The sequence below is a fragment of the Protopterus annectens genome, chromosome 12.part0 (assembly GCF_019279795.1).
Source record: "Protopterus annectens isolate FY-2018-M chromosome 12.part0, PAN1.0, whole genome shotgun sequence".
NCBI lineage: Eukaryota > Metazoa > Chordata > Ceratodontiformes > Protopteridae > Protopterus > Protopterus annectens.
The window spans coordinates 1228366987-1228391610 of record NC_056746.1 but is presented as its reverse complement, the minus strand read 5'-3'; the positions used below and the strand labels follow the sequence as shown (position 1 = coordinate 1228391610).

At 39.2% G+C, this 24624-nt stretch overlaps 1 protein-coding gene across 1 annotated transcript in view; it reads left to right on the top strand.

The window, feature by feature from the left end:
* Positions 1 to 24624, top strand: part of PTPRT (protein tyrosine phosphatase receptor type T) — a 3212182-nt gene that overhangs the window by 1568314 nt on the left and 1619244 nt on the right. Inside the window, exons 7-8 of the mRNA XM_044089009.1 lie at positions 6113 to 6361; positions 19143 to 19218. Of these exons, the coding sequence (XP_043944944.1) occupies positions 6113 to 6361; positions 19143 to 19218 (325 nt within the window). The remainder of the gene's footprint in view (positions 1 to 6112; positions 6362 to 19142; positions 19219 to 24624) is intronic.

Sequence of the window (24624 nt, the reverse complement as noted above, 5' to 3'; positions counted from 1 at the left end):
TAAAGATTGCGGTCCAAATTACTAGGCATAATCCTTGAAAACAAGGTAAAATCTTATCCTGTTACAGCTTCAGTTACAGACTTCATTTTGTTTTTATTTCTCCAGATTGCTAAATGCAGGTGGACAAAAAGGAAATGGAGGCTACATAAAGAATTTCAGTCATGGCCCAAGAGTCTTGTGCGAAGAAGAAACATTTGTTTTTACTGGACTTTTCTGGTACGTTAATACATCCCTTTGGAATATTCAGTATCCAGTCGTATTTGTTGATTCTCCATCCCATTTTCTAAAGTGAAGTAACTCACTTTCAAGATTTGGATATGGCCTCTGCACATCATAAAAGAGCTCCTCAGAAGCAGCATGGTCACCAGTATGTCTTTATGCTTGACCAGTGGAACTGTACTGATGGTAGCCACTTAGCACATAGTGGTGGGAATGACTGGAGTCCTCTGGTCAGACAGTAGGCAACACTGTTTACAGCTGCTGTGGTATACATTGAGGAACACAGCATAGCCCATTGTGCCCGATACAATACAATACTTCTGATGTCTAGTTATAATGCATATTACAGATAAACATAAATGTGTAAAAGCACCTTTTCTTTATATGCTTCAAACCTTTCAAGAAAAGTTACTCACTAACTGCTGACAATAAGATGCTGTTCTCTCTAGTTCGGGTAATCCCAAAGGCTATCTCCAGCAGGTCAGCTGATTGTCTCAGAATAACCTGTTGCTATTGTGGTTGTTGAGCTACCTCTGGTTTGTTTTCAGGAGCTTACTCATCTTCTCCCACCTTCTGTTACCCTCTAACTCCGTATTTGTACTGCTACCTTTCAAACATCCATTGCCTCTTTTAGTTCTGTTCCATTTACCCTGTTTTCCTCTCACCATAATATATAGACATTCAAACTGTCATTGGCCACGCAATGTGCCTGCTGTTCTAGAGAGAAACTGACACTTAACGTTTCTTTCCTATTATTTGGGTATAAATCTGAACAGCTTTTGGGACTGCCATTACACAAAACACTCACTCATTCAGAAATGCTGGAAAGGCAAGCATTACAATTGCCCCCTCTTTGCCAGATTTCCAATTACCAGTGGCATTTCTCTAGTTATACCTTGTATATACAAAGGATGTAAAATCATTAAGAACCTTAATTTGCAAATCCAGTCATAATGCAACCTTTCCTTAATACACCCTGCCACATCAACCACTCCTTGCACCTATAGCTGTGCAATTTTATAATCAAGTCGCACAGCCTACTAGTGGTGGATTTCTTCCCCACCTAATGCTCACTGTCTGCCTGGTGATCATTGCCAGTAACCCCCACAATAACCTTCTTTGTTTGCTATTGTATGAAAGATGCAGGAGCTTGGCCTCCCACTGCTTCTGCCAGACCCACAATGTGCATGTTATCCATGTGCTTTCTACTTTCAAGGACTTCACAGTGTTCCACTATTACCTCTGTGTGCTGCCTCATTTCTTTAATTTCACATTCTAGTTGGGTGAACTACTTCATCCTCGCTATTCTCTATTACTGACCATCTCCATCTTGGGACATCCCAAAACTATTCAGCACATTAGTTAACACTAGCCATTGTTATGCCCTGTTACTGCTTCATAACTTTGTTGTCCTTTTGCAAAACTCTGGTGCTACTTATCTTGTAAATGTCCTCTCCTCACCACATTGACAGAACCAACATTTCCTAACACACATTAAATGAGTACAATTCAGTTTCTGCACCAGATCACCCTGAACTCCTGTTATCAACTTTAGATAAAAAAACACTAGGATGCCCTCTTTAGTCAAGGCTCCTCAGTGCTCACTGAATGAAACCTTGCTCTAGTCTTAATAAAAGAAGGAAAAGGGGGGGGGTTCTATTTTGGGAGAGAAGAAGATGTGTTGTACTAAACTGTGGACAAAAAAACAGGATAGGCTGGAGAAGAATCACAGGGAAATGGCTGCATTTGTAGGTTCATAGGTTCATAACTAAGTACTGGGCTAGTTGTCTTTTCGGAACATTTTAAACATACCCAATTTCCTTTTTTTTTTTGCCTCAAATTAACCTATACCATTTGGTTAAAGATTGGCCTTACTTATCCCGTTGTCAATAATTATATATGACCCCTAATGAGAATGACTGGAATCATACCATAGATAATTTGAGGGGACTCATGCATGAGATAAAGCATTTAGGAGCTGCCTCTTTCCTTTAGTAGTACATGGGCAGGCCTGGGGTAAATTTTCTGTTTCCTATCCATAGGTCCAAGTTGTACATAGATATGGACAGGGAAAAACTTTGATTTTTGTGGAATGGGAGTTTGTTTCAGTGTCAGTGTCCTCTGCAAGATATTCCTGTTCATCCAAACCATTCTGTTAATGTTGCAGAAGAGGTTTAGACCCCAAACTCTCAGTATTTCTGATGCCATTTGACTTGCTGATGTGCATTGAATATATCAGTATTCTGTCAGAGGATGCCTTGTATGCCAAACACAAATGAAGATAAAGCACAGGAATTAGATGTGCTGCCACCCAGCTCCTCAGAAAATTGTCCTATTTGTTGCATGACCCCTTACCCCCTTTCAGATCATGGGCTAGATCAGAAGTATAAAATGATTGAAATACAGCTGTTGTGGTACCCTTGTATGGGGCACGTATAAAAAAAATCTGGTTAACTACAGCCATGTTAATTTAAAGATAATGTCATGGTAAAGTTATGGATTGTGAAGAAAGTCCTGAGGGGAAGGCTGGTGACACTTTTGAAGCATAACAATCTATAGAAGACCAATCGACATGGGTTCATGTTGAGAAGGAAATGTCAGTCAAATTTGAACTAGTTTTATAACTGAGTTGCAGGTGAACTTGATAAGGGAGTACTAGTAAAACACAAAGGACTTTGGGCTACAGGAATTAATTCAGGCACGAGTTACCAGAAAGATCCATCAGATGAAAAGTGAAGAATGTGTGCAGATGCTAAAAGAGATGGAGATCTTCTCACTTGAGAATAAAAGACACAGAGGACATGACATGACTGCTAAAGAAGTACCTACCTAGTGAAATGTGAAGGGATCAGTTTGAACAGGAAAAAGAGTGTTGAAAGGATGGGGACAAGTAGCAGTTTATAGGGCCTAGCTACTCCCTGGATGTACAAAAATTATTTGTTCAGCTAGAAGGATTGTGGACCAGTGGATATGATAATAAGACAGAGTCAGATTTACTTCATAATCTCGAAATACCAAAATCTCAAATTTCAGTATCTCGAGACCATTAAGCCGAAAATCCATAAGCTCGAAACCCCAGAAGTGCGAAACTTAAAATTGCGACTTCTACACTAAACATACAGCAGACACAAACACAAACATACACCTCCCCTCACACATACAAACACCTACCCTATATACAAGCACGGGGGGACAAGCCCCCCTGCACCCCCATGTGGGGGAGTTGTGCCCCCCACACCCCCCTACTTAAATATACTAACTCCGAAGTCACACTACACAGACAAACACACAGAAACACCACCACACAAGCTACATTCCCCTTGCATACACACATCACACTAGGGTTGGGAGGGTGGCCTAATGGTTAAGGTGTTTGCCTTACAAACACAAGGTGCAGGGTTTGAGTCTCACAAGGGATAATTGGCTAAGCTTAAAATGGCTCGAAAGGGCAGTTAGCTTAGTACTAACCTATGAACCTATGAACCTATGAACAAAACACACAGACACACACACTAAAGCCCCTACCCAAAACCCGTAAAACACAAACACTTACCTACATCTCCAGCCACCCACTCGCACACTGCAACACCAGAACCACTAATTCAAAATCTCCGAACTTTGGGATTTTGAATTTCGCGTGTCTGGGGTTTCGGTATTCTGCACTTTCGCCCTTCTCGTCTCGGGCTATTGAAATTCCGGATTTCAGTAGTTTGAGATTCTGAGGTGAACCCAACACAGTCAACCAGAGGGACTCCACAGCTGCATTGAGGAATAAATGTGTCAGATGAACACGACTAGTACACAGGCTGAACACGACTAGTATAAAGGCTGAACACGACTAGTTTACAGGCTGTTAGTAGTGAAGGCAGATGTGGAGGAGTCAGTTTGACCAAGGAGAGAGTGTTGAAAGGATGGGGACTAGTAGCAGTGTGCATAATCTAACTGGATTCAGTATGACATTGATTCTGTCGTAGAAAAGGGGCTGAAAGGAAACTGTATGGGTTGAGGGCAGGATCGAGACTGCAGAACTGAATTACTGTCTGTTTGAATGATTGCATCTAGATAGGGTTGCCAACTTTTCACAATTATAATCCACAATGCCTCTTTTCCTGCTCCTTGCCCCCCATGACCAATCCACTCCTCTCCCAGGCTCCCCCTGGGGTCTGGGGGCGATGAGCCCCCTGGAAAAAAAATTTAAACAACAGATGCACGTAGGTGAGTTTTAGTGCATTTTGAGCCAAAAAAAAACAACACTTGAATGCAAGAATTTTTAGCTCAAAACTGTTATTTCCAAGTAGCCAGCCCACACAGACAGTTAGACTAACTGCAAAATTGCTAATAGTCATTCACGTTGGAAAACAACCAAAAAACAATAAAGCAATAACATTGAGGTGTAAGCAAAAGATATAGACCATAAAATACAAAAGCTACTTCTGTATTGAGAGATATTTGATGCATCACACATGCAATGCTGCCATCTGAGAAATTAAACCATTTGTTCAGGTATGCTAAAGACTTTTCTAGAGCTGCCTAAAAGTTTTGTTGCAGATGCACAGTATGAGGTTCCATGTCCTCATTCTCAAGAATAGTTTGTGCTTTGTATAGAAAAAATGTATCAGTTATGCATGACTCAATTTTACTTTTCAGTTGCTGCATTACAGGCAAGAACTCAAGCAATGTAAAATCTTCCCTCTCCACTTTCTGGACCGACACCTCAAACACATCGCAAATGTTCTAGACAAAACATAAGTATGCTTTTTTAATGTTTGTCTCTACTGCTTCACAGTCATGCATATTATTTTCTATTCCCAGATGCATATGAACTCTCTTTGGGCAGTCTTCACCTAGAGATGCAAAGTAGGACACAATGGCAGGCCATGAATCAAGTAATCTGTCAATAGCTGCACCCAGAGACAATCATCTCATTGGTACATGCCTCAACAACTTATGATATTCTAAGTATGCAAAGTCAAACAATTTTTGCAACTGGGCTCTCCTATTAGCAGATACACTGAAATGACTGTAAATGCTGGTAACCATTGTTTCTACATCACAATTAAGTTAATCAATTAATTTTTTCAAGGCATTGTGTATCACATGAGCATTGCAGTTTGTCTTCAGAATATTACTATTTCTTTTCAACAGCTCAGTAAACACAGACTGCTTTTCATCATAGTTCACACTTGCGTTATCAGCTGAATAATGAAGACATGCATGCAATATCAAGGCCATTGTCTGAAAGAACTTAAACTAGCATGTCTGCAATAGAGGTAGCATGCTTGTCATTAAGCTCAACAAAGTCTAAAAGCTTTTTACTTAAACCAGTTTCAACAGTAAAATATTGAATGCAGACAGGAAACATTTTTCTGTTCTTGAGATTAGATGCATCAGTTGACACAGAATATCGAACAGAATTGTCACCAGTAATGTCTCCCATAGTGAACTCCATTGACTTTGGGCCAAGGACATTAGTCACCAGTGCTTCTGCTTTTGTGCGACCATAAGCTGTCATTTTAGCAGTAGCCGAATCTTGATATAACAAGTGGTCCAGTTTAGCTCCACAGTCAGCAGCATTGTAGGAGATGTGGTGACATACAGTGCAGTAAACACACGAGTTCTGCAACCGTTGCCTGCTTGTCAATTCCTGTTACTGTCGTTGACTTCTTGAAAAAAATGTCAATGGCAGCAGTGTTTGCAGCAATCTGACCTTTCTGATGACTTTTTGAATGGCTATGATTTACTATGTCACCTTTGCCACCATAAGCAACCTAAACCTCCTTCTTACACAATGTGCATCGAGCTGTGAAGACATTGCCGTGAACCTTTTCACACCAGGAAAATTCTGTCTGGCATTCTTAACAATACCGTGACAACCTCTTTGCTTTCCTTTTAGGTGGAGGAGTGTTTGGCAAATCATTACATTCTCTGTCAGTTTCTGCGCTACTCACGCTACCTTCAGTTGCATAATAACTTGTATCCATTTCCAGTGAACTCCCAAGTAGATCAGCTAACAATATCCGATTGTGTGACTACTATGCAAAAACGTTGCTTCAGACTAGAGCATCAGTTTTTAGTAAGGGTGAAGCATCCATTCGACAAAAGGGAAGTTGTGGAAAGTCCCACACTTCACGCAAACTCTTCAGTAAGACTCTATAGCCTCAGGCTCTTACTCGCACAATTCTACTTTCTAGCCAATGAACTTTCCCAGGCCTGTCTTTCTTCAACTACTGTAAGCTTATTTGCGGCACCAATGGAATAACTGCTCGGCCAGACACAACATGACAGTGTCATCCTGTTATAATGTGTTTAACACAAGCGAGCATTTGTGTGCCTGAGAGAACATTTGGGTTTTTACAAAGCAGTTTGGTCCAGATGTTATTTTCAGTGCACAATCGACTCTGCTTCTGCTATCCCCATTGCAAATCCTGATTCCCTATAGACATTTATAATGCGCCCTTTTAGAGTACATCTGGACTAACAGTACATTTTTCAATCAGCCTCATTACAACAATTCACACACAGTCACCTGATGACCCAATATATCTTAATAAAACATCTAATTTTGGAAGATAATGATGTAATACACACACACACACACACACAAGCATAATACTGTGGACACGTTTTGAAAAAAAAAAAAAAAAAAAGTCAGTAAAAACTGCACAAAACTGAATCACCTAGTAGATTAGTCTTGATTTGGAGGCAAAAAATAAAGTTCACTCAAGGTAGCTCTGTACCCCTCGCTATAGTGATTACAAAGGCAATTTTTTCTAACCTAAAAATCTGTGATGCAGACAGTTGGTTAGCAGTAAGAACTTAGCCTTGACAACTTAAAAAGGTGCCAAATATGTCTGAATACAAATTACAGTCATATGAAAACAAGTAACTTTAGTACAGAAGATGCAGGTGCAGTCAAAAAATAACTCGTTAACCAGGTTTGTATATTTAATAAATAACCAAATGCGTAAATAAATGCATAATAATGAAATAATCGCTTGCTGACTGTTTCAGTGCTGTCAGAATGGCCATTCCTGCAAATGAACTTGCAGATGTTTCTTCTAGGCTGAGCATTTTTTGTCTGCAAAAATAATAAACAAATTGAAAAAAAAAAACTGTAAAAATAATGGAGTCAAATACTAATCAAGTTTCCCGTGATACACTGTACACTGAAGTTCGAGTGCGACGAGTTTATTTTTTTCCACACCCACGCTGTTCAAGTTAAAAATAGACTAGTGTTTTCTGCTGTGCACATATGTTTAGCAGCTTGGTGAGGACCTGAGGTTAATGTCTGGTACACTTCCATCCTTAGGACATGCAGTGCAAATAGGAGAAAACAAATGAACTAATTTTGACACCAGCAAGTTAAAGGAGACACTTCCTTAATATGCTGTATCTTCAACCCACAAATCCCCTACCCGGCTACTCTTGACCTACTTCTCCAGAAAGCTATGTTAACCTTATATGCTTTATGTCACATCCATGTATATATATAACTGTATAGGCAGAGCAATGCATTTATACAGTACTACCTTACCTTTCTGCAAACTGAGTGCTCAGTTTCTGTGGTGGACTTCCCATCACTGAGGGGTACAACCAGGAACAGTTACTTTGTAGAGGAGCCCCAAGCATCATCACACAATGCAGAAATATTCTGCTAAATAAACAGGTTCCAGATCTGGACGGTCATGGTGCAGATGCACTACTGCATCTCAGATTATTACAGCTGGGCTGGCTGCCTTTAGTCCTTTGCTGGTTTTACATTTTTCTCAAGTAAACAGCGTTATAAGTGGATAATATAATGTGTCAATTATCACACTGTTATTCATTTCATTGGAACAAGTTAGCAACGCTGCTGACAGGCTGTTGCGCTGGTGAGTAAGAACACCGGCCAGCAGGCCACGCTCCTCCATGATAGGGTCAGTTGTAATTTTGTAAAAGAACAGTGTGCATGCATGACGAACATGCCTGTAGGACTGTCGGAAAATTGCTGTGGGAATTGAGGTCTAAAGATTTGGGCGAGATGGTGTGGGCAGGCACGCACAGTTCTGATACTGATACCACTTGACTTACCACACATTACTTAAACAGTGATTATGAGAAAACTTAATAAGTTATAGTAACTTGTGCTAAGCTTTGCCAAAAACAGCACATATGGTGTCCTGAGAAGGTCCTTCCCAGGACACAGATGGCCAAATCCAGGACATCCTGGGAAAAACAGGACAGTTGGCAACCCTCTATCTAGAGGATTATGGTGAGAGGGACACTGTTCGGCACTAGAGAAGTAGGTTACTACAGGGGTCTGTACTTCGTGCAGCACTCACCACTGTGTTTGTCACAGGATATGACTGAGGGAATACAGATTAGACTTATCCATCCTCTTTGCTGATAGCACAGGGTTAAGCAGGGTTGCCAACTTTTCATGTCAAAAATTCTGGACATGTATATGAAAGCAAAATGCTTGGTACCCGCCATGCAAAATTTGCTTAATAGTGTTCAGACTGAACAGATACAATCAAGCGATTATTATGATAAAGTAATTTATACAATATCTATGCTACTATATTGTACAGTATTTTGCCAAATATAAGGTTTGAACTCATTTTCACATGCATAATAATTTAACAGATGTTACCTTGTTAACATAATAACTGCTGTAATAGCTGTATATTATTCAAATCAATATGCGACTATACAGAAAATGTAAGGAATTGTCAGACAAAAGTTATGTTTAAACTTATAAATGATACTCTGTGGATGTCAGTGTAATGTACTGTGATATACTTCAAACAAATCCACCGTCAATTCCTTTATTCAGGCATGTCTTTCCCAAGGGTGTAGCAAGCACAGTACAACCGAAAAAATTGACAACTACTGGATCTCCAAACAGTTCATTTGCAACAACCATAATACCACAACCATAAGTAGATATGGACTCAAAAAGGAAATGTACATATAAGAAGTCGTTGTCTTATTCCTGCAAATTGTTGTCTGCAAAGGTTAAAATGAAGTCCAAATGAACCCAAGTATGCGTACTGCACCTGCACTTCTCGAGAAACTAAGGCCTTGTCTGAGCAGCCCAGGTAAATCTTTTAGTTTGTGTTTCTGTTGTAATTGTCCTTTTCTGTAACCCCACTTCAAGGTAGCAACTGTTACGAGTTCGGGGTCACAGAAGTCTCCTAGATAATCTGTAGGATCCGGTCCCATTGCTTGTTCCATATAGCCTGCTTTCATTAATCATTATTTTGTATAATTGTAGTAACATGCAGTGATCCCACCTTCCTACCAATATCAGGATATACTTATTCCACATCGTGTACAGCTCTCAATTTGCCCGTCACACTGGAGAAATCACAATTGTATTACAATGATCCCATCCACATGTAGGCAGTGAGGCCATTTTCTACACAGGTGTAGGAAATCCGTTATCCCCCACTTCTTCTCTACTACTCCATCCAGTATCCCCCACTTCTTCTCTACTACTCCATCCAGTATCCCCCACTTCTTCTCTACTACTCCATCCCGTATCCCCCACTTCTTCTCTACTACTCCATCCTGCTCATGATTTCTCTGAGGCAACTTTGCCTTCAGCTGTCACAGGAAAGGATCCCCTTCTCTAGTCTCAACACACAGATGCATTGTATAAGCCCAGTCAGATGAAAGTTACATACATCCCAAGCACATTATTCAGGTAAAGATGTTAGCAGATAAAGCGCCATTGCTGTGCAGATAACCATGGGTTGCCTCCTCCTGAGTACTGGATTGCACACAGTAAAATAATGAGGGGCAAAGAAGTGATATTGTTGATTTTATTTTTTCTGGACTATACGTTGTGTGGAAAAGGTCCATTTTCTGGACAGTGTCACTTAATTCTGGACAGTCCTAGGGATAAATGCTCTTGTCCCCTCATCTATGTGATGTAGATGGATTAAGCCTTGCTTATGATACAGGTGCCTTACATTTGGATAAAGGCTTGGGATCTGGAAGAGCTGAGGCAGGGAGGATAGGAGTGTGTGGCCTTTGCTGGTTCATCCCCTAGGGTGGAGACTGGTGGCTGTGGTTCATCACCTGGGTTGTACAGGGAGGAAGCTTGGACCTGCCAATCACACACTACCAGGAGAAAGTCAGCATGAGAAGGCATACTTCCCACAGCAAAGCAATTCTTCTGTCTAACTAGAAGGAGCTGCTGCAAGCAAGAGGAGATGAGTCAAAACAAAAGGTAGTCTACTCCTCCAGACCAGAAAGCTGGATTATTCCCTAACACCTGAAACTTGCTATGGGGGAAATGAATGTGCTGATATACCCCAGGCCAAAATGAGGTGGTAGGCTTCTTTTGTGAACCTTGTTGGAATGACTGGGCCAATGGGTAAAGGTAATGGGACCAAACGAGTGGCAGTTGGGCATTAATGTAAACATATGCAAAGTACCACACTTAGGCTGTAATAGTATTGGTGTGAAGTATGAACTTAGAGGGGTGGAGTGGATGGCAACAGAGCAGGAAATGAACAGGTGTGATTGAACCCCCTCTATAATTCCACCAAGATCAGAATGAGGAGGTAGTTTTAGCAGCAAGCAATCTGATTGGGTATATCATAATGGAGACAGAATCTAAAAGCAAAGAGGCAGTGCTTGGGCAGATCAGACTGTAAAACAAAAAGGACTTTGGGCTACTAGAATGATTTCAGTAGTAAGCTACCAGGAAGATTCATGAGATGAAGACTAAGAAATGTGACCAGATACTAGAAGATGTAGAAATCTTCTCACTAGAGAACAAAAGGCACAGTGGACATGACATGACTGGTAAACAAGTGCAAGTCAGGGAAATGTGAAGGAATCAATATGAACAGGAAGAAAAGTGTTGAAAGGATGGGGAGAAGTAGCAGTTTATAGGGTCTAGCTACTCCCTGGATGTACAAATGTATTTGTTCAGCTAGACAGATTGTGGACCAATGGACAAGATAATAAGACATGGTCATCCGGAGGGACTTCACAGCTGGATTCAAGAATAACTGTGGCAGGTGAAGGATGTAGGGGGCAAAATGCTGGCGCACTTGAAAGGGCACTCTCTTACTGACTTGTTTTGCAAATGTAATGCATTCAAACGATCATTGGAAAGATATCGCCAAAGTCAGATAAAAATAACATAATAGTAGCAGTGATAACTAGGCTCAACCATCAGTGGAAATATAATAAATTTACAGAAATAAAGATATTAGTGGATATAAAATACTAGTAAGTAAAGTTATGGAGGTTCAAAAAGCCCACAGTTGTTTCTGTTACCGTTGGTGACTTTGTGTCAGCACTGTAACTACATTTTGAATGCATGCATACTGCACTCTTATGGACTGATGTTATGGTAGGTTTATGGGGGATTGTTTGTCCCATGCTACCCTTTTGTTGAAAGGAGTGTGGCCAGAAATGGAAACATGTAATACATCATACTGGAAAAAGAGAATTCTTCAAAGTATCCTGGAAGAACAGTAGTTATGATTTATAAAAACAGACTGCGCACGGCAACTCTTAAAAGGAACAAAATGCTTATTGAGAGGAATTTTAAACTGAAAAAAAATTTTTATTTAACACTGAACTCTAATAATGATACTGTTTGTTTGTTCTCTGAGAATATACACAGAAAAAGACAAAATAATGAAACATATTTAGACTCATACATTTTAAATTTTGCGTTTGGAATCCAAATGGAATTAAAATTTCTAAGAGCTTGTTTTCTATCTAAAGATAATTGTAGACGAGTCATTATTTTCTCATTCTGCACTGAAAATTGTATGCAGACATATTACTTGTATTACACATAACAGAATAACTGAGTAACACTGGAAACATTATTTAATTCTGTAAAGAACAGAAAAGTGTATCCAAACTAGTAATCTCCATCAGTGTTTCTTCTATTGCAAAAACTATCCACAGCCTTACTTAGTATAGTAAAAGTTAAGATGAATACTTTCTCTTTTATTCAAATGCCTGCAGCATTTCAAAAAGTACATTTCATGTAGACTATATGCCTAATAGATATAGCAGAAGCTTGTTAAAGGAAAACTCCACCCTAGAACTAAAAATATATGCTTTTACTCTTTGTTTCCTGACCTATTTTAATACCTCAAAATCTCTGTAAGTGCTTTATTTGTAATTTTAGCCAGTTTTCCACAACATGGCTTCCAATGTGGTTTGATTTATCAACACAATCTTGTTCTTCCTCATCCCTTTCTCTTTCTCATAATGCTTTGTATGACTCATGTCAAACGTAAGGAAGTAACTGTGAATTCCCATACCACTGACATATAATGGGATTTGTGTAAGTCACTGTCATCTTCTATACCGTCTGTAAAAGGACTGCTTCTTTTCTGTATCTAATCACCCTCATTTATGTTTGGCTCAGAGCATGTTTTTAGAAGTTATCCAGCTACAGCTAGAAAAGTAGCTAAATTGCAAGGCTATGTTCATGGTTTTGTTTTGTAGTCCAAGAGGAATTGTCAGTCCACTCCCCCATACAACTGCAGAGGTGTTAAAACTGTCATGGCACTGAAAGGCCCTTTGCAGAATCAATTCAATTATGGGAAAGAGAAAGGGTTGAGGAAGAACAAGATCACACCAATACATCAAGCCCTATTGGTAGCCATGTTGTGGATAACAGGCAAAAATTATAAATAAAGAACTTAGAATGATTTTGAGGTGTTAAAATAGGTCAGGAAATAAAGATAAAGTGAAAAAAAGATGTTTTTTAGTTCTAGGGTGGAGTTTTCCTTTAAACTGGTGACGCTTTTTTAAACATGTACTATGGAACATTCTGGGCGTTTACTTGAATAGAGCCATCCAAAGCTGAAACTGTGTTTTCTCATTAAGAATTTCAGAGTCTAATATATATGATAGGGTCTATATCATATTGCTGAATACACTAAATGTCAAACCCTATTCATCGAAGTCTTCATCCGTTGAACGATCATTTAAGCGAATATTTTCTCATGGTAAGTAACCAGTGGACCAGTACTGGGAATTTAACCTTTTCCCCACTGTAGCGCTATCTCAGAGTTGGTATATTTAGTTGGAGGGTGTGGGGTTTTAAATAATGCTGATCTTGTTCCAGTCTGTAGGTTGGCCAACCGTTGTAAAAAGTTTCTCTAAAATGATCATTTCATGGATGAAGATTCGATAGATAGGGTTCGACAAAGAGGTGTTCAACATTTAGTGCATTCAGCAATGTGATATAGACCCATATGATGACCTATACTTGATAATGGCAGATTTGGCAGTCACAAACAAGTTCTAAAGAAGCTCATGCCTGAGCATATTACAGACTACTACTTCTTTTTTGACTAGAGTTTGTTACTGATTAATATGTTAGTCAAAAGATAATCACAATTTAAGATATTGCCTTTAATCTTGAACAGAAATTATCTTACATTATTTTTCAGGCAAACATTTTTTTTTCTTTGACACGTAATGTAAGGTGGGATTTGTTCCCATTAATATAAATTAATTGCCCTCAGATGCCAGGAGCAGACATCTATTAAAATAAAGGCAAACTGTTAATTTTGTTAATATTGAACCATCAGTATAAATGGATTCAATCTAGATTACACTAATGAAGACCAGTGCCTGATCCTTAAGTGACACCTTGGATTAGAAGCGCTTAATACATAATGCACCATTTAGAAATCTAGTTAATTTTTTAAATAAATATTGATCATCTGCTGAAGGAATATTTCATAATATACTATATAAAAGACATCTGTAAACAAATATACTGATTATATGTTGAAAATTTATTTTCTGATGTACTGTGTCACAGGCATCTGAAATACGAGTCTATGTGACAGTGCTCTGCAGGCGTTTACAAACTTCTGCTATAACACTGTCACAAAATACTGATTACATGAATCAAAGGATGTCTTTTTGCAGTGGGGTTATTAGCAAATGTTGTTTAGTGTTTTTAGTTGAATAGTCAACAATATCTTGTTGTCCTTTAAAGTTGAGTTAATGAAAATGCCATGAATGCCTTTGCAACCATTTATTGAATATAACTGACAACATCACAGATGCCACAACCAAAATAATATCATAAGGTATATCATAATAATTCCTGTAACATTTTAACCTGTAACTGGTCGGCATAACCAAGCACATTTCAGCTAATATTTAGAGTCCAGGTATGTAACCCAAGCTACCTCAGATCTGCTTAACATGACACTCTGGGTTTGTCTCCCTGCCCCAAAAAATCTTGCCTTGCCTAGCCTAATGGTTCATACTCAAATGAGACCTAACCACCCCAGAGAGGTCACTGAAATATAACCTGGGGGAATACAAAGTGGGGTGCAACAGCTGCTAAGCAGGTGCCAACCAGCATGTCTGATATACCGCCTAAGAAGTCATTATGGTAATACCACATATAGTTTGCAATGTTTTATCTTGAAAATGATTTTCATTGCCAGAGTGATTTCCAAATTAAGTATATCACAACTAAGATGTTCAAGTGAACCCTGTCTGAATTGAAAAAGTTCTTTACAACTTTAGCCAAGACTTTGTTCTAACTTAGACCTAACATGAGAGACAGCTCCAGTCACTCTGTGATCGATATACTGCTTAGATCTCCCCATACCACTGCATTTTCTTGGCACCTTACCATTGATTCCTAAGGACAATTGAGGACCAAAACAAAACATGATCAGGATATAATCAATGGAGTCTGGGTAGATCTGCTAATGTTCTAGCTAATAGAACATTTTTTTTGTTACTTTAAGGGTCAGAAGTAGATCATAACCATCAAATGAATAATCAGTACATTGTCAGGCTCCTGTGTGCTGCCAACAGTCACCACACATACCAAACTGGCAACACATTATCCTGGGAAGGTAAAAATGATAGACAAACCAGACATGATGCTCTAATGACCTGCTACGTCTTGCAAGTCAAGCCAAATCTTGGAAGGCTGATCTTTGGATGAAGTAATGTTATTCACTATTCACAAAACCTTCTTCCTTGAAACATAAAATATGGCATTACTTCTTAATGTAAATATATAGGGGAATCAGACAGCCATTTCACAGTTCATTTCAGCACATCAGATAACTAGTTTTTATTTCTGAGTCAGCTGTTACCCCTACGCAAAATGAGTGTGATGAGTACCCTTGTGCCAAAGTACTCTGAAAAGAGAGATTCTTTATTATCATTAGGTTAGGTTCCCCTAGACTAAATAGCCTTCCCTGTACATAGCTAAGTAGAAGGCTAGACAGTCCTAGCCTGGGGAGTATCCTGCATAACAAGGGCAACCAAAGCACTGGTAGATAACCAGCATAACTTACCCTGTTTAACATGCTGGCCTTTACCAGACTAATCAGTTATTGATCTTCCTATACAAATTAAAAAGATTCATTATGAATCACACCATTCCCCCAGCTTACTGAATTTAGCAACTCACTTTCTCAAAACACCCCACATGAGGGCATGCAATCAACACTGCCCAACTAATAAATGCATGAAAATCCTCTAAATAAAGAAAGAAACCTCTCACTATAATGTCCAAAAAAGCAGTGGCCTATTGGTTCCTAGCATCCTTTGAACCACCTCTGGCTTTTTTATAGCCTTCCAGTATTCTAGTGATTACCCAATGACTGGATAAATCAGGTAGCCCAAATAAATTGGCAGACCAACCCAGTGCTGCTCAATATACCTCAATATGCTAAGTGAATCTTCCTTGCGCCATCCGTGAATTAAGAAATAGTCTAACAAAGGTAGCCTCCAACGTCTCACTCACCAGGGTATTAATTGGTGAAAACGTTTAACATACTCAGTGATGAGGAGTAAGCCCTGTTTGCATTCTAAGCACAGTAATTGGCCAGTAGTGATCTGGCTATTTTTTTCTAACTAGCCATGCTTCCAGAGGGATGAAGGTCTAAAATAAATTAGCCTCTGAGGCTAAATGGCATACTATCTTAAACTGCATCCGGAAAAGCTGTCAGCTATTCTGTTGTCACAATCCAGTATATGAATCTAAGAAAAATTATGTTACATTGCAGGCTTAACAAAACTTGTAACCTGATTACTGTGTGTACCTATTTGATGTGAAATCTCGCTTATTTAATTAAAATCATTTTCACATTTATCTGAGCAAATGGAAACCCTACAATTGTGCAGCCAGTCTCTCCAAACCTTAACACCTATCTGAACATGAAAGATCTCAATAAACAGAATAGCCTTTCTTTTGTCAACTGACCGAGACTGAGGCCATTCCACAATAAACTAACTGCCTCTGAAATGCCCACCCCTGCCTACACCTGCTACTTTGTTTGTGAATCATTAGATGAAACTTAAAGGTGCTGCCAAAGAGGGACTCCATTAAACTGGTTTAAAAATGTATGCCATAGATGAAGATCTTCTAAACTCTGGCTGATATCGGCACACAGTGATGTTTTGATTTATTAACTCTCAGCAAATTGGAGATGGGGCCAAAGGATGCCATGCATAGGCAATGGGCTTACAAGCAAATCTTGAAAAACTATGAACCTGCATAATTTCTCCTATGCAAAGTTTGCGAGACCCAAGGAATTCCATAATTGATCATCTCACCTGCTCCAGTCTAACTACTGGGAGCTTAAAGGCCATAGCTGCCACATCAGCTAATAGCCTAAGAAATGTCAGTGCATGTCTAGGCCCTTCTGTCATCTCTTCTGACAAAGGGACCCATACTGGAGCAAAGGTCTCTGGAGTTTTTCATCCTTTCCACAGCCCTATCAGTTCATCAAGGTAGTCAACTGCTGTCTGCAGAGGTGCCCCCTACTGCCAACAACAATGTAAGTGAAGCAAAGTGAACCCTATATCTGAGGGGAATTCAATGACAGACCCACCCACTGGATAAGAAAGATGGTGAACCAGCAATACACTCTCTTCTTCATCTTAGGTAGCAGCCCTATGGGGAAGCTTTGAATTTGGACCAGGGCTACATAAAGAGACCATTGAATCTACCTGTTAGTACTTCTTTTTGATCAGCAGTGTAAGTATTCCGTATTTACCCTGGATAGAGGAAGGGAATTAAACTATCCTAGAACTCTGAAAACTATATGAACCAATTGCAAACCTGATACAAGCCATTGATGAGAAATGAAGCCACCTTGCTGTTGTGATAATCTAATAGGAGCTGGCCAACTTACCTGTTTTGATAGAGGAATGAGAGGGGCTGTGGCTTAGCAAGTCCCTTTGGCAGATTAAATCTTGAGCCATGAAAAGGCTAATTACCCTTGCCTGAGTTAACCTATATTGAAGCTGGTTTACTCCCTTGAGGAGGTATGTGAGAAAGAGGTTTGACCTGACTTAACCAGTATTTAATGGCTGGATTACCCTTTCCACATGATGAGCATAAGTATGTAAATCTGCAGGATGGCCATGAACCTCCCATAATTAAATATTCACAAAAATTTTCCTCATGTTGGCTCCTAACTATGGAAGTAGAATCTGGGGCATTCTACCTGCATAACATAATGCTTAATCAAATGTCTTGAAAATGATTGGCTTCTCTGAGGACCTTAGCTTCCTAAACCTCTGGTCATACAAACACCATGCTATCCCTCCCTTAAAGTGGAGACCATCCGTAATGGCCATAAATAACGTTAGTAGGAGAAGGGCCTGGGAAGGATCATTCTCAATGTTGACTCCTCTGAATGCCATGAAACCTAAATACCCCACTATCCCAAGTTCTGAATACTGCCTTGGACAAGCTTTCCTTCTCATTAACTGCTAGTGCTGCCATTAATTCTTAGTCCGGTGATTCTCTGGTTCTAGAATACAACGAATACCCTCCATGCTGATAAAATCAAATATATTTATGAATTCCCCTCAAAGGATTTCTCCTTAACATACACAGGGACATGGACTGTGATGTGGGAAACAGGCGATATTGCATTAGCAATGTTCATGAGGGCCACTGGAGATAACTGAATGATGTTAAGTCCAGGTCTCACAGCACATTGTCCTTGGATGACCATGTCAGCCTCTGACTGGAGACTTGCTGACTGTGGTGGAGGGGCCTTATCCAAAGAAGCTCCTTGTAGGTGACTAGTTGACAGAGAGAGCATGATACCAAAATTCCTTTATAATGCCCTGACAAATAAGCAAGCCCTAACTTCATCAGGAAGGAAGTCAATATAGTCTTCTAGCTACTGCTCCCCTGATTGCCCCTATCTGGTATCTTCCTTGGCCCATCATCTTTCCTTCTAGGTCAGAGTAACCTCATGAACTGTCCCTTCAACAATAGCTAGTAAGACTCTTTTGCTGTTACTTGCACCTTGACCGCGAGTCTGCACTGCTTCTAAGTAAATAGGTAAACCTTGTGCTCATTGAGTTATCTGTTCACATCTGACTTCTAAACCTGGAACAATGAAGGACCTGAAAAGAGATAGACATGTTAGCATTGCAACCAAAACTCTTTTTCCAGCAAGACGTAAAGTCTTAAACTGGGTGTGCCCATGACCCCCCCCCCCAAAAAAAAAGGCTTGCCATCTAAATTAAGCTACCCTATGATTTAAATGTTGGGAAACCATGGTCCTTTACAATAGAGATAACCAGTTAACTTCATGTACGTCAAACATTGCCCAGTAAAGCTGCCAACAGAATATGGATAAATATATAAAAGCGCCCCTAATTTTCATTTAACTATTTATTTTTATTATTATTTACTTTAAATTTTATAAAAAATATTATGTTTTCCTTGCCAATAATAATTTCCTACACTCTGAAATTGCTAAACTAATGTAAAAAGTGATTACACTACTACTCCCATTCAACTTACTTAGTGAACTTTGTCTAGTGTACTAGAAGCCAGCAGTAGGTGTCTCCAATCCCCTACAGTACTCATCTCTTGTGATTACATACCATAGCTCAAAAATTCTGGCTTCCTTATAATGTACATTCTGGGTGTTAAGCTGCTGTGGCATTCTAGAACCACAAAACCAGGAAAAGTAGAAGACCAAACAACAACCAAGACACTTGCGGAAGAAGGTAAGTCCACTCCATGTGCCGTAGTTCCTTTTCTTTAATATAGCACAAGCAAAAATAATAAAAAATACAGAATATATATTGAAGTAGAAGATAAAATAACTACAAACACAAAGCAGTTTTCGTCCCACCTGGTGCTGAGACTTCTTCAGGTAAAGGCATTCTCTAAAACCAGTGCACTTAAATACAGTCCATGGTGCAAGTTGTTAGTCAGCCAATAAGTGAGGGCTATTCCCAACACACTGATGATGCTATGAGGGTCCACTCAATAAGTAATTACTTCCTTTAAGAGTTTCTTTTAACCATGAAGAGTATGAAGGTAGAATGTCCAGGATTTTGCAAAGTGATGTTTATGTTGAAGTTTCCAGAAATTAATTGAATGTAGCAAACAGGATGATTCGAACAATTTTAAATGATTTGTTTATTGAGGGGGAAATAGACATAGACCAATTCAACTATCTGAACATGCCAGCACCTAGAATCCCTGTACTTTTTGGGATTCTGAAAATACACAAAAGTATCACTGACCCACCCATGAGACTCCTAGTAGATGCCAGATGTATTACATACTCCTGTGGTAAACTTGTAGACTACATACTTAAGAAATATGTTAAGAAGGAGGGGCAACTATGTAAAGATTCATGGAGTTTTTTATTTAACATCAATAAACTGGAATTCAACAAAGACTTAAACTTCCTGGCAGTCGATGTGAAGGACTTGTATTCATCAATCCCCCACCAAGAGGGCATAGAATGGATTAGTTACATGTTACACAATGGAGGGGGCAACAGCAGAGGAAATCACACTTGTTGAAGTCATCTTAGACATTATTCTATCATAAAATTTCATCATGTTCAGTAAGAAGTTCTACCTCCAGAAAATAGGGGCAGCAATGGGCTCACCTTACAGGGCCAGTGTAGCAAATCTAGTGATGGACTACTGGGAGGAGGAGTATGTGAAGAAATCAGGGCAGACCCCACATCAGATCCACTATTACACCCATTATTTGGAAGATATTTTTATGTTAATAGAGGGAAACCATACCCAAGCAGAAGAACTGGTTTCATACTTCAACAGTACCACACACTTTTTATCTTTCATGTTTACTGTTGGGAAGGATAACATCGAGTATCTGGACGCCAACCTTAGCAAGGACTACACTAATAGTTGCCATTCAGCAACTACAGGAAAGAAATTTACTCAAACACCTTTTTACACCACAGTAGCTGCCACCCCCTTCACCAAAAAAGATCATTGGTGAAGGGTCAACTAGTGAGGGCACCAAGGATGGTCACAAAAGGTGAAGACTTTTCCATTGAATGTAATAAACTACAGGGTGTGTTTTCTCAAAGAGGTTACCCAAACCACTTACTGAATCAAACAATAACAGAAGTGCAGTAAAAAAGATCAAGAGGTTTTTATAAACCAATATTGGATAGGAAAACCATTTCAGAAAACTTAACATTAGATTTGCACACAAAAGCAGACACTAATGATCTTGGACAGGGTAGTTTGATTACACCCTTCATCTCAGATGCATATGAGATCATGAAGATCATCACTAAAAACTGGGACATTTTATAGAATGACCCAACTACCAGGTCAAGAATAGAGGGGCCAACTAGATTAGTTTTCAAACGGGGCCCCAACCTAAAAAATAGCTTGGGAACTAACCATTGTATGTACCAGTATGCAGTTAGGTATGATATGTCCAGATGTAATATGTGCCATTATTGCCCACACATGTCTACAGGGTCAACATTTACCTTTAGAGATAAAGAGCATCAAATAAAACACAAATTTAATGGTCAGACTAAAGCTGTGATCTATATAGCTCTATGCCAATAATGTCCAGCATTCTACATAGGGAAGATGGACAGGAGATTCAGGGAAAGAGTTTATGAACACCTGTACCATATAAAGAAAAGGAGTCAAGAGAATTCCTTAAGTAGACACAAGCAGATAATCTATCTCTATATGTGTGTCTGTGCGGATATATCTATCTAAATATATATATATATAGAGAGAGAGAGAGAGAGAGAGAGATAGTTTACCCACCCCTGTTAAAATGCCAGGTTTTTGTGATATAAAAAAATGAGACCACAATAAATCATTTCAAAACTTTTCCCACCTTTAATGTGACCTATAACCTGTACGGTTCAATTGAAAAACAAATCTGTTAGGAGAAAAATATAAAAAAAAAAAAATGTGCAATAAGCTGGTTGTATAAGTGTGCACACCCTTAAATTAATTCTTTGTTAAAGCACCCGTTGATTTAATTACAGCATTCAGTCTTCTTGGGTACACACCTGCCATCAATTAAAGAGACTCTGATTAATCCCAAATAAAGTTCAGCCATCCTAGTAGGATTTTCGTGACATTTACTCAGTTGCCTGCTACAGCAAAAGCCATGGTTCACAGAGAACTTACAAAGCATCAAAGGGAACTCATTGTTGAAAGGTATCAGTCAGGAAAAGTGTACAAAAAAATTTCCACAGCATTGGATATACCATGGAACACACTGAAGACAGTCATCAAAAAGTGGAGAAAATATGGGACAACAGTGATGTTGCAAAGAACTGGACATTCCTCTAAAATTGATAAAAAGATGAGACGAAAACTAGTCAGGCATGCTGCCAAGAGACCTACAGCAACACTGAAGGAGCTGCAGGAATTTCTGACAGTACTGGTTGTGTGGCTGTTGCGGTGGTGGTGCTGTGGTAGTGTTGTCACCTCACAGTAAGATGTTGTCCCATTCGATTCTCAGCTAAAGCGTCTTCTGTGTGGAGACATGTGTGAATGGGTGTACCTTCATTGAAGGTTGTGCGTCAGGCCTGGCAAGTCGGTACGTAAAAATCGACTGGCAATCATTAGCGGACCAGAGTTCCACTGTGGGGACCCCTAACTGGGAAAAAACGAAAGATACAACAACTGGTTGTGTACTACATGTGACAACAATCTCCATATATCTAGGTTATGAGTTAGGGTTGCAAGATGGAAGTCTTTTCTTACACAGAAAAACATCCAGGCCCAGCTAAAAATATGCAAATCAATACATCGGGTCTCCTAAAGGCATGTGGGAAAATGTGTTATGGTCCGATGGAGACCAAGGTTGAACTTTTTGGCCACAATTTCAAAAGGTACATTTGGTGGATAAACAACACTTTGCATCACCAAAAGAACACCATCCCCATGGTGAAGCTTGGTGGTGGTAGTATCGTGCTTTGGGATTGCTTTTCTTCAGCTGGAACTGGAGCTTTAGTCAAGGTGCAGGGAATTATGAACAGTTCCAAATACCAGTCACTTTTGATCCAAAACCTTCAGGTGTCTGCTAGAAAGCTGCAGATGAAGAGGAATTTTACCTTTCAACACAACAATGACCCACAACATACATCCAAATCAACAAAGAAATGATCTCACCAGAAGAAAATTAAAGTTTTGAAATGGCCCAGCCACAGCTCAGACCTAAATCCAATAGAAAATATGTGGGGTGACCTGAAAAGGGCTGTGCACAAGAGATGCCCTCACAATCTGACAGATTTGGAATGCTTTTGCACGGAAGAGTAGGCAAATATTGCCAAGTCAAAATGTGCCATGCTGATAGACTCCTACCCATGAAGACTGAATGCTGTAATTAAATCAAAAGCTGCTTCAACAAAGTATTAGTTTATTGTACGTTTTTTATTTTTTATATTTTTCCCCTAACAGATTTGTTTGTTTTTCAATTGAATTGTACAGGTTATAGGTCACATTAAAACTGGGGAAAGTTTTGAAATGATTTATTGTGGTCTCAATTATTTATATCACAAAAAATGGCATTTTAACAGGGGTGTGTAAACTTTTTATAGCCACTGTACATATATTAGGGTTTATATCAGTTTATTGATTTTCTTGAGTTTCAGAAATTCAAATTTCGTATTGCCAAGCCAATGTGTTTAACCTTCCAAAAATTTGAATGAAACAAAACAACCAATATCTACATTTTTGCAGGATGTCAAGCCATTACACCCTTGCAAATTATATACACCAACTCCAAGATTGCACTATAGTGGGAATAAGGATAAATTCTCAGATCCCAACTGTTCTGCAATCCTCATACAAATCCTTGAAACTGAACCTATAGTCTCAACCATATGAATCATGTTTCTGCACACTAGATCATCTAACATAAAATCATATATATATATATATATATATATATAATATATATATATATATATATATATATATATATATATATATATATATATATATATATACCGTATTTCTTTGTAAATAAGACCTAACCAGAGAATAAAGTCTAGCATGGTTTTCCGGGGTGGTCATGATATAAGCCCTAACCCAAAAATAAGCCCCAGTTAAGATCATCAACAACACATGGCGGACGTGTTGAATTATAAAATAATATTATTGACACCTGTTGCCTGAGGTTATCGTACTCTGCTCACTATTTGTGGACCATTCGGACACCCAACTTCTTCTCTTTGCAGAAAGTGGTAAGATTCTTTCCATGGGAGTCCTCCATGATTCTTACTGTAACTCTAATCATCACTCACACTTGACGGTTGAGATCCTTGGCCCATAAACACTGGCAGATTTACTTTGATTTGTCAAAGTACAGCAAAGCGTGCACACTTGATAATAAACAGCTGTGGTTGTGTCTTCTTAACCGTCGCCATTTTGTGTTGGCACTCCGGTCTCATAAGTTTTCAATTAACCCCTCCCCCAGACAAGATGAGTGCAAAAAGAAAGAGCTATTCTGTCGAGTACAAGAAAGGATTCGTGGTAGACTCCCAGGGAAAGAATCTGACAGCTTTCTGCAAAGAGAAGAAGTTAGAGCTCCGAATGGTCCAAAAATGGGTGTGCAGCATACGACAGCCTTAGTCAACAGGCCGATGAGGGAAATGCTAAGAGGTGCAAGTGTGGATTAAGTCAGTAACCATTATTTCCTGAGCTGGAAGACATTATCTGTGAATGGATTGCTAACAGGAGAAAAAAGGCTTTGGATGTGCACAGGGCTGATATTCAAGCATTTGCTCTTGCAATGGCACCACAGATAGAAATATCCCCAGAAGAATTCAAAGAATCACAACACTGGCTGGATGGCTTCCTTCAGCAATATGAATGGTCTCTAAGAAGATCAACAACAATGTTCAAGCTGGAAGATACTGAAGTTATTAAATGTGCACTTGCATTCAAGCCTCTTGTTGATGGCATCAGCTTTTCTAAATGCCACCTCTCCAACATGATTGCATTAGATTAAACTGCAGTGTTTATAGGCCAAGGATCTCAAACAACAATTGATCAGAGGGGTCCCTTGTCAATCTACATTCCCTCCACTGGTTATGAGAGTGCACGTGTTACCTGTATTTTGGCAATTCATCTAAATGGAAAGAAAACCACACCTCT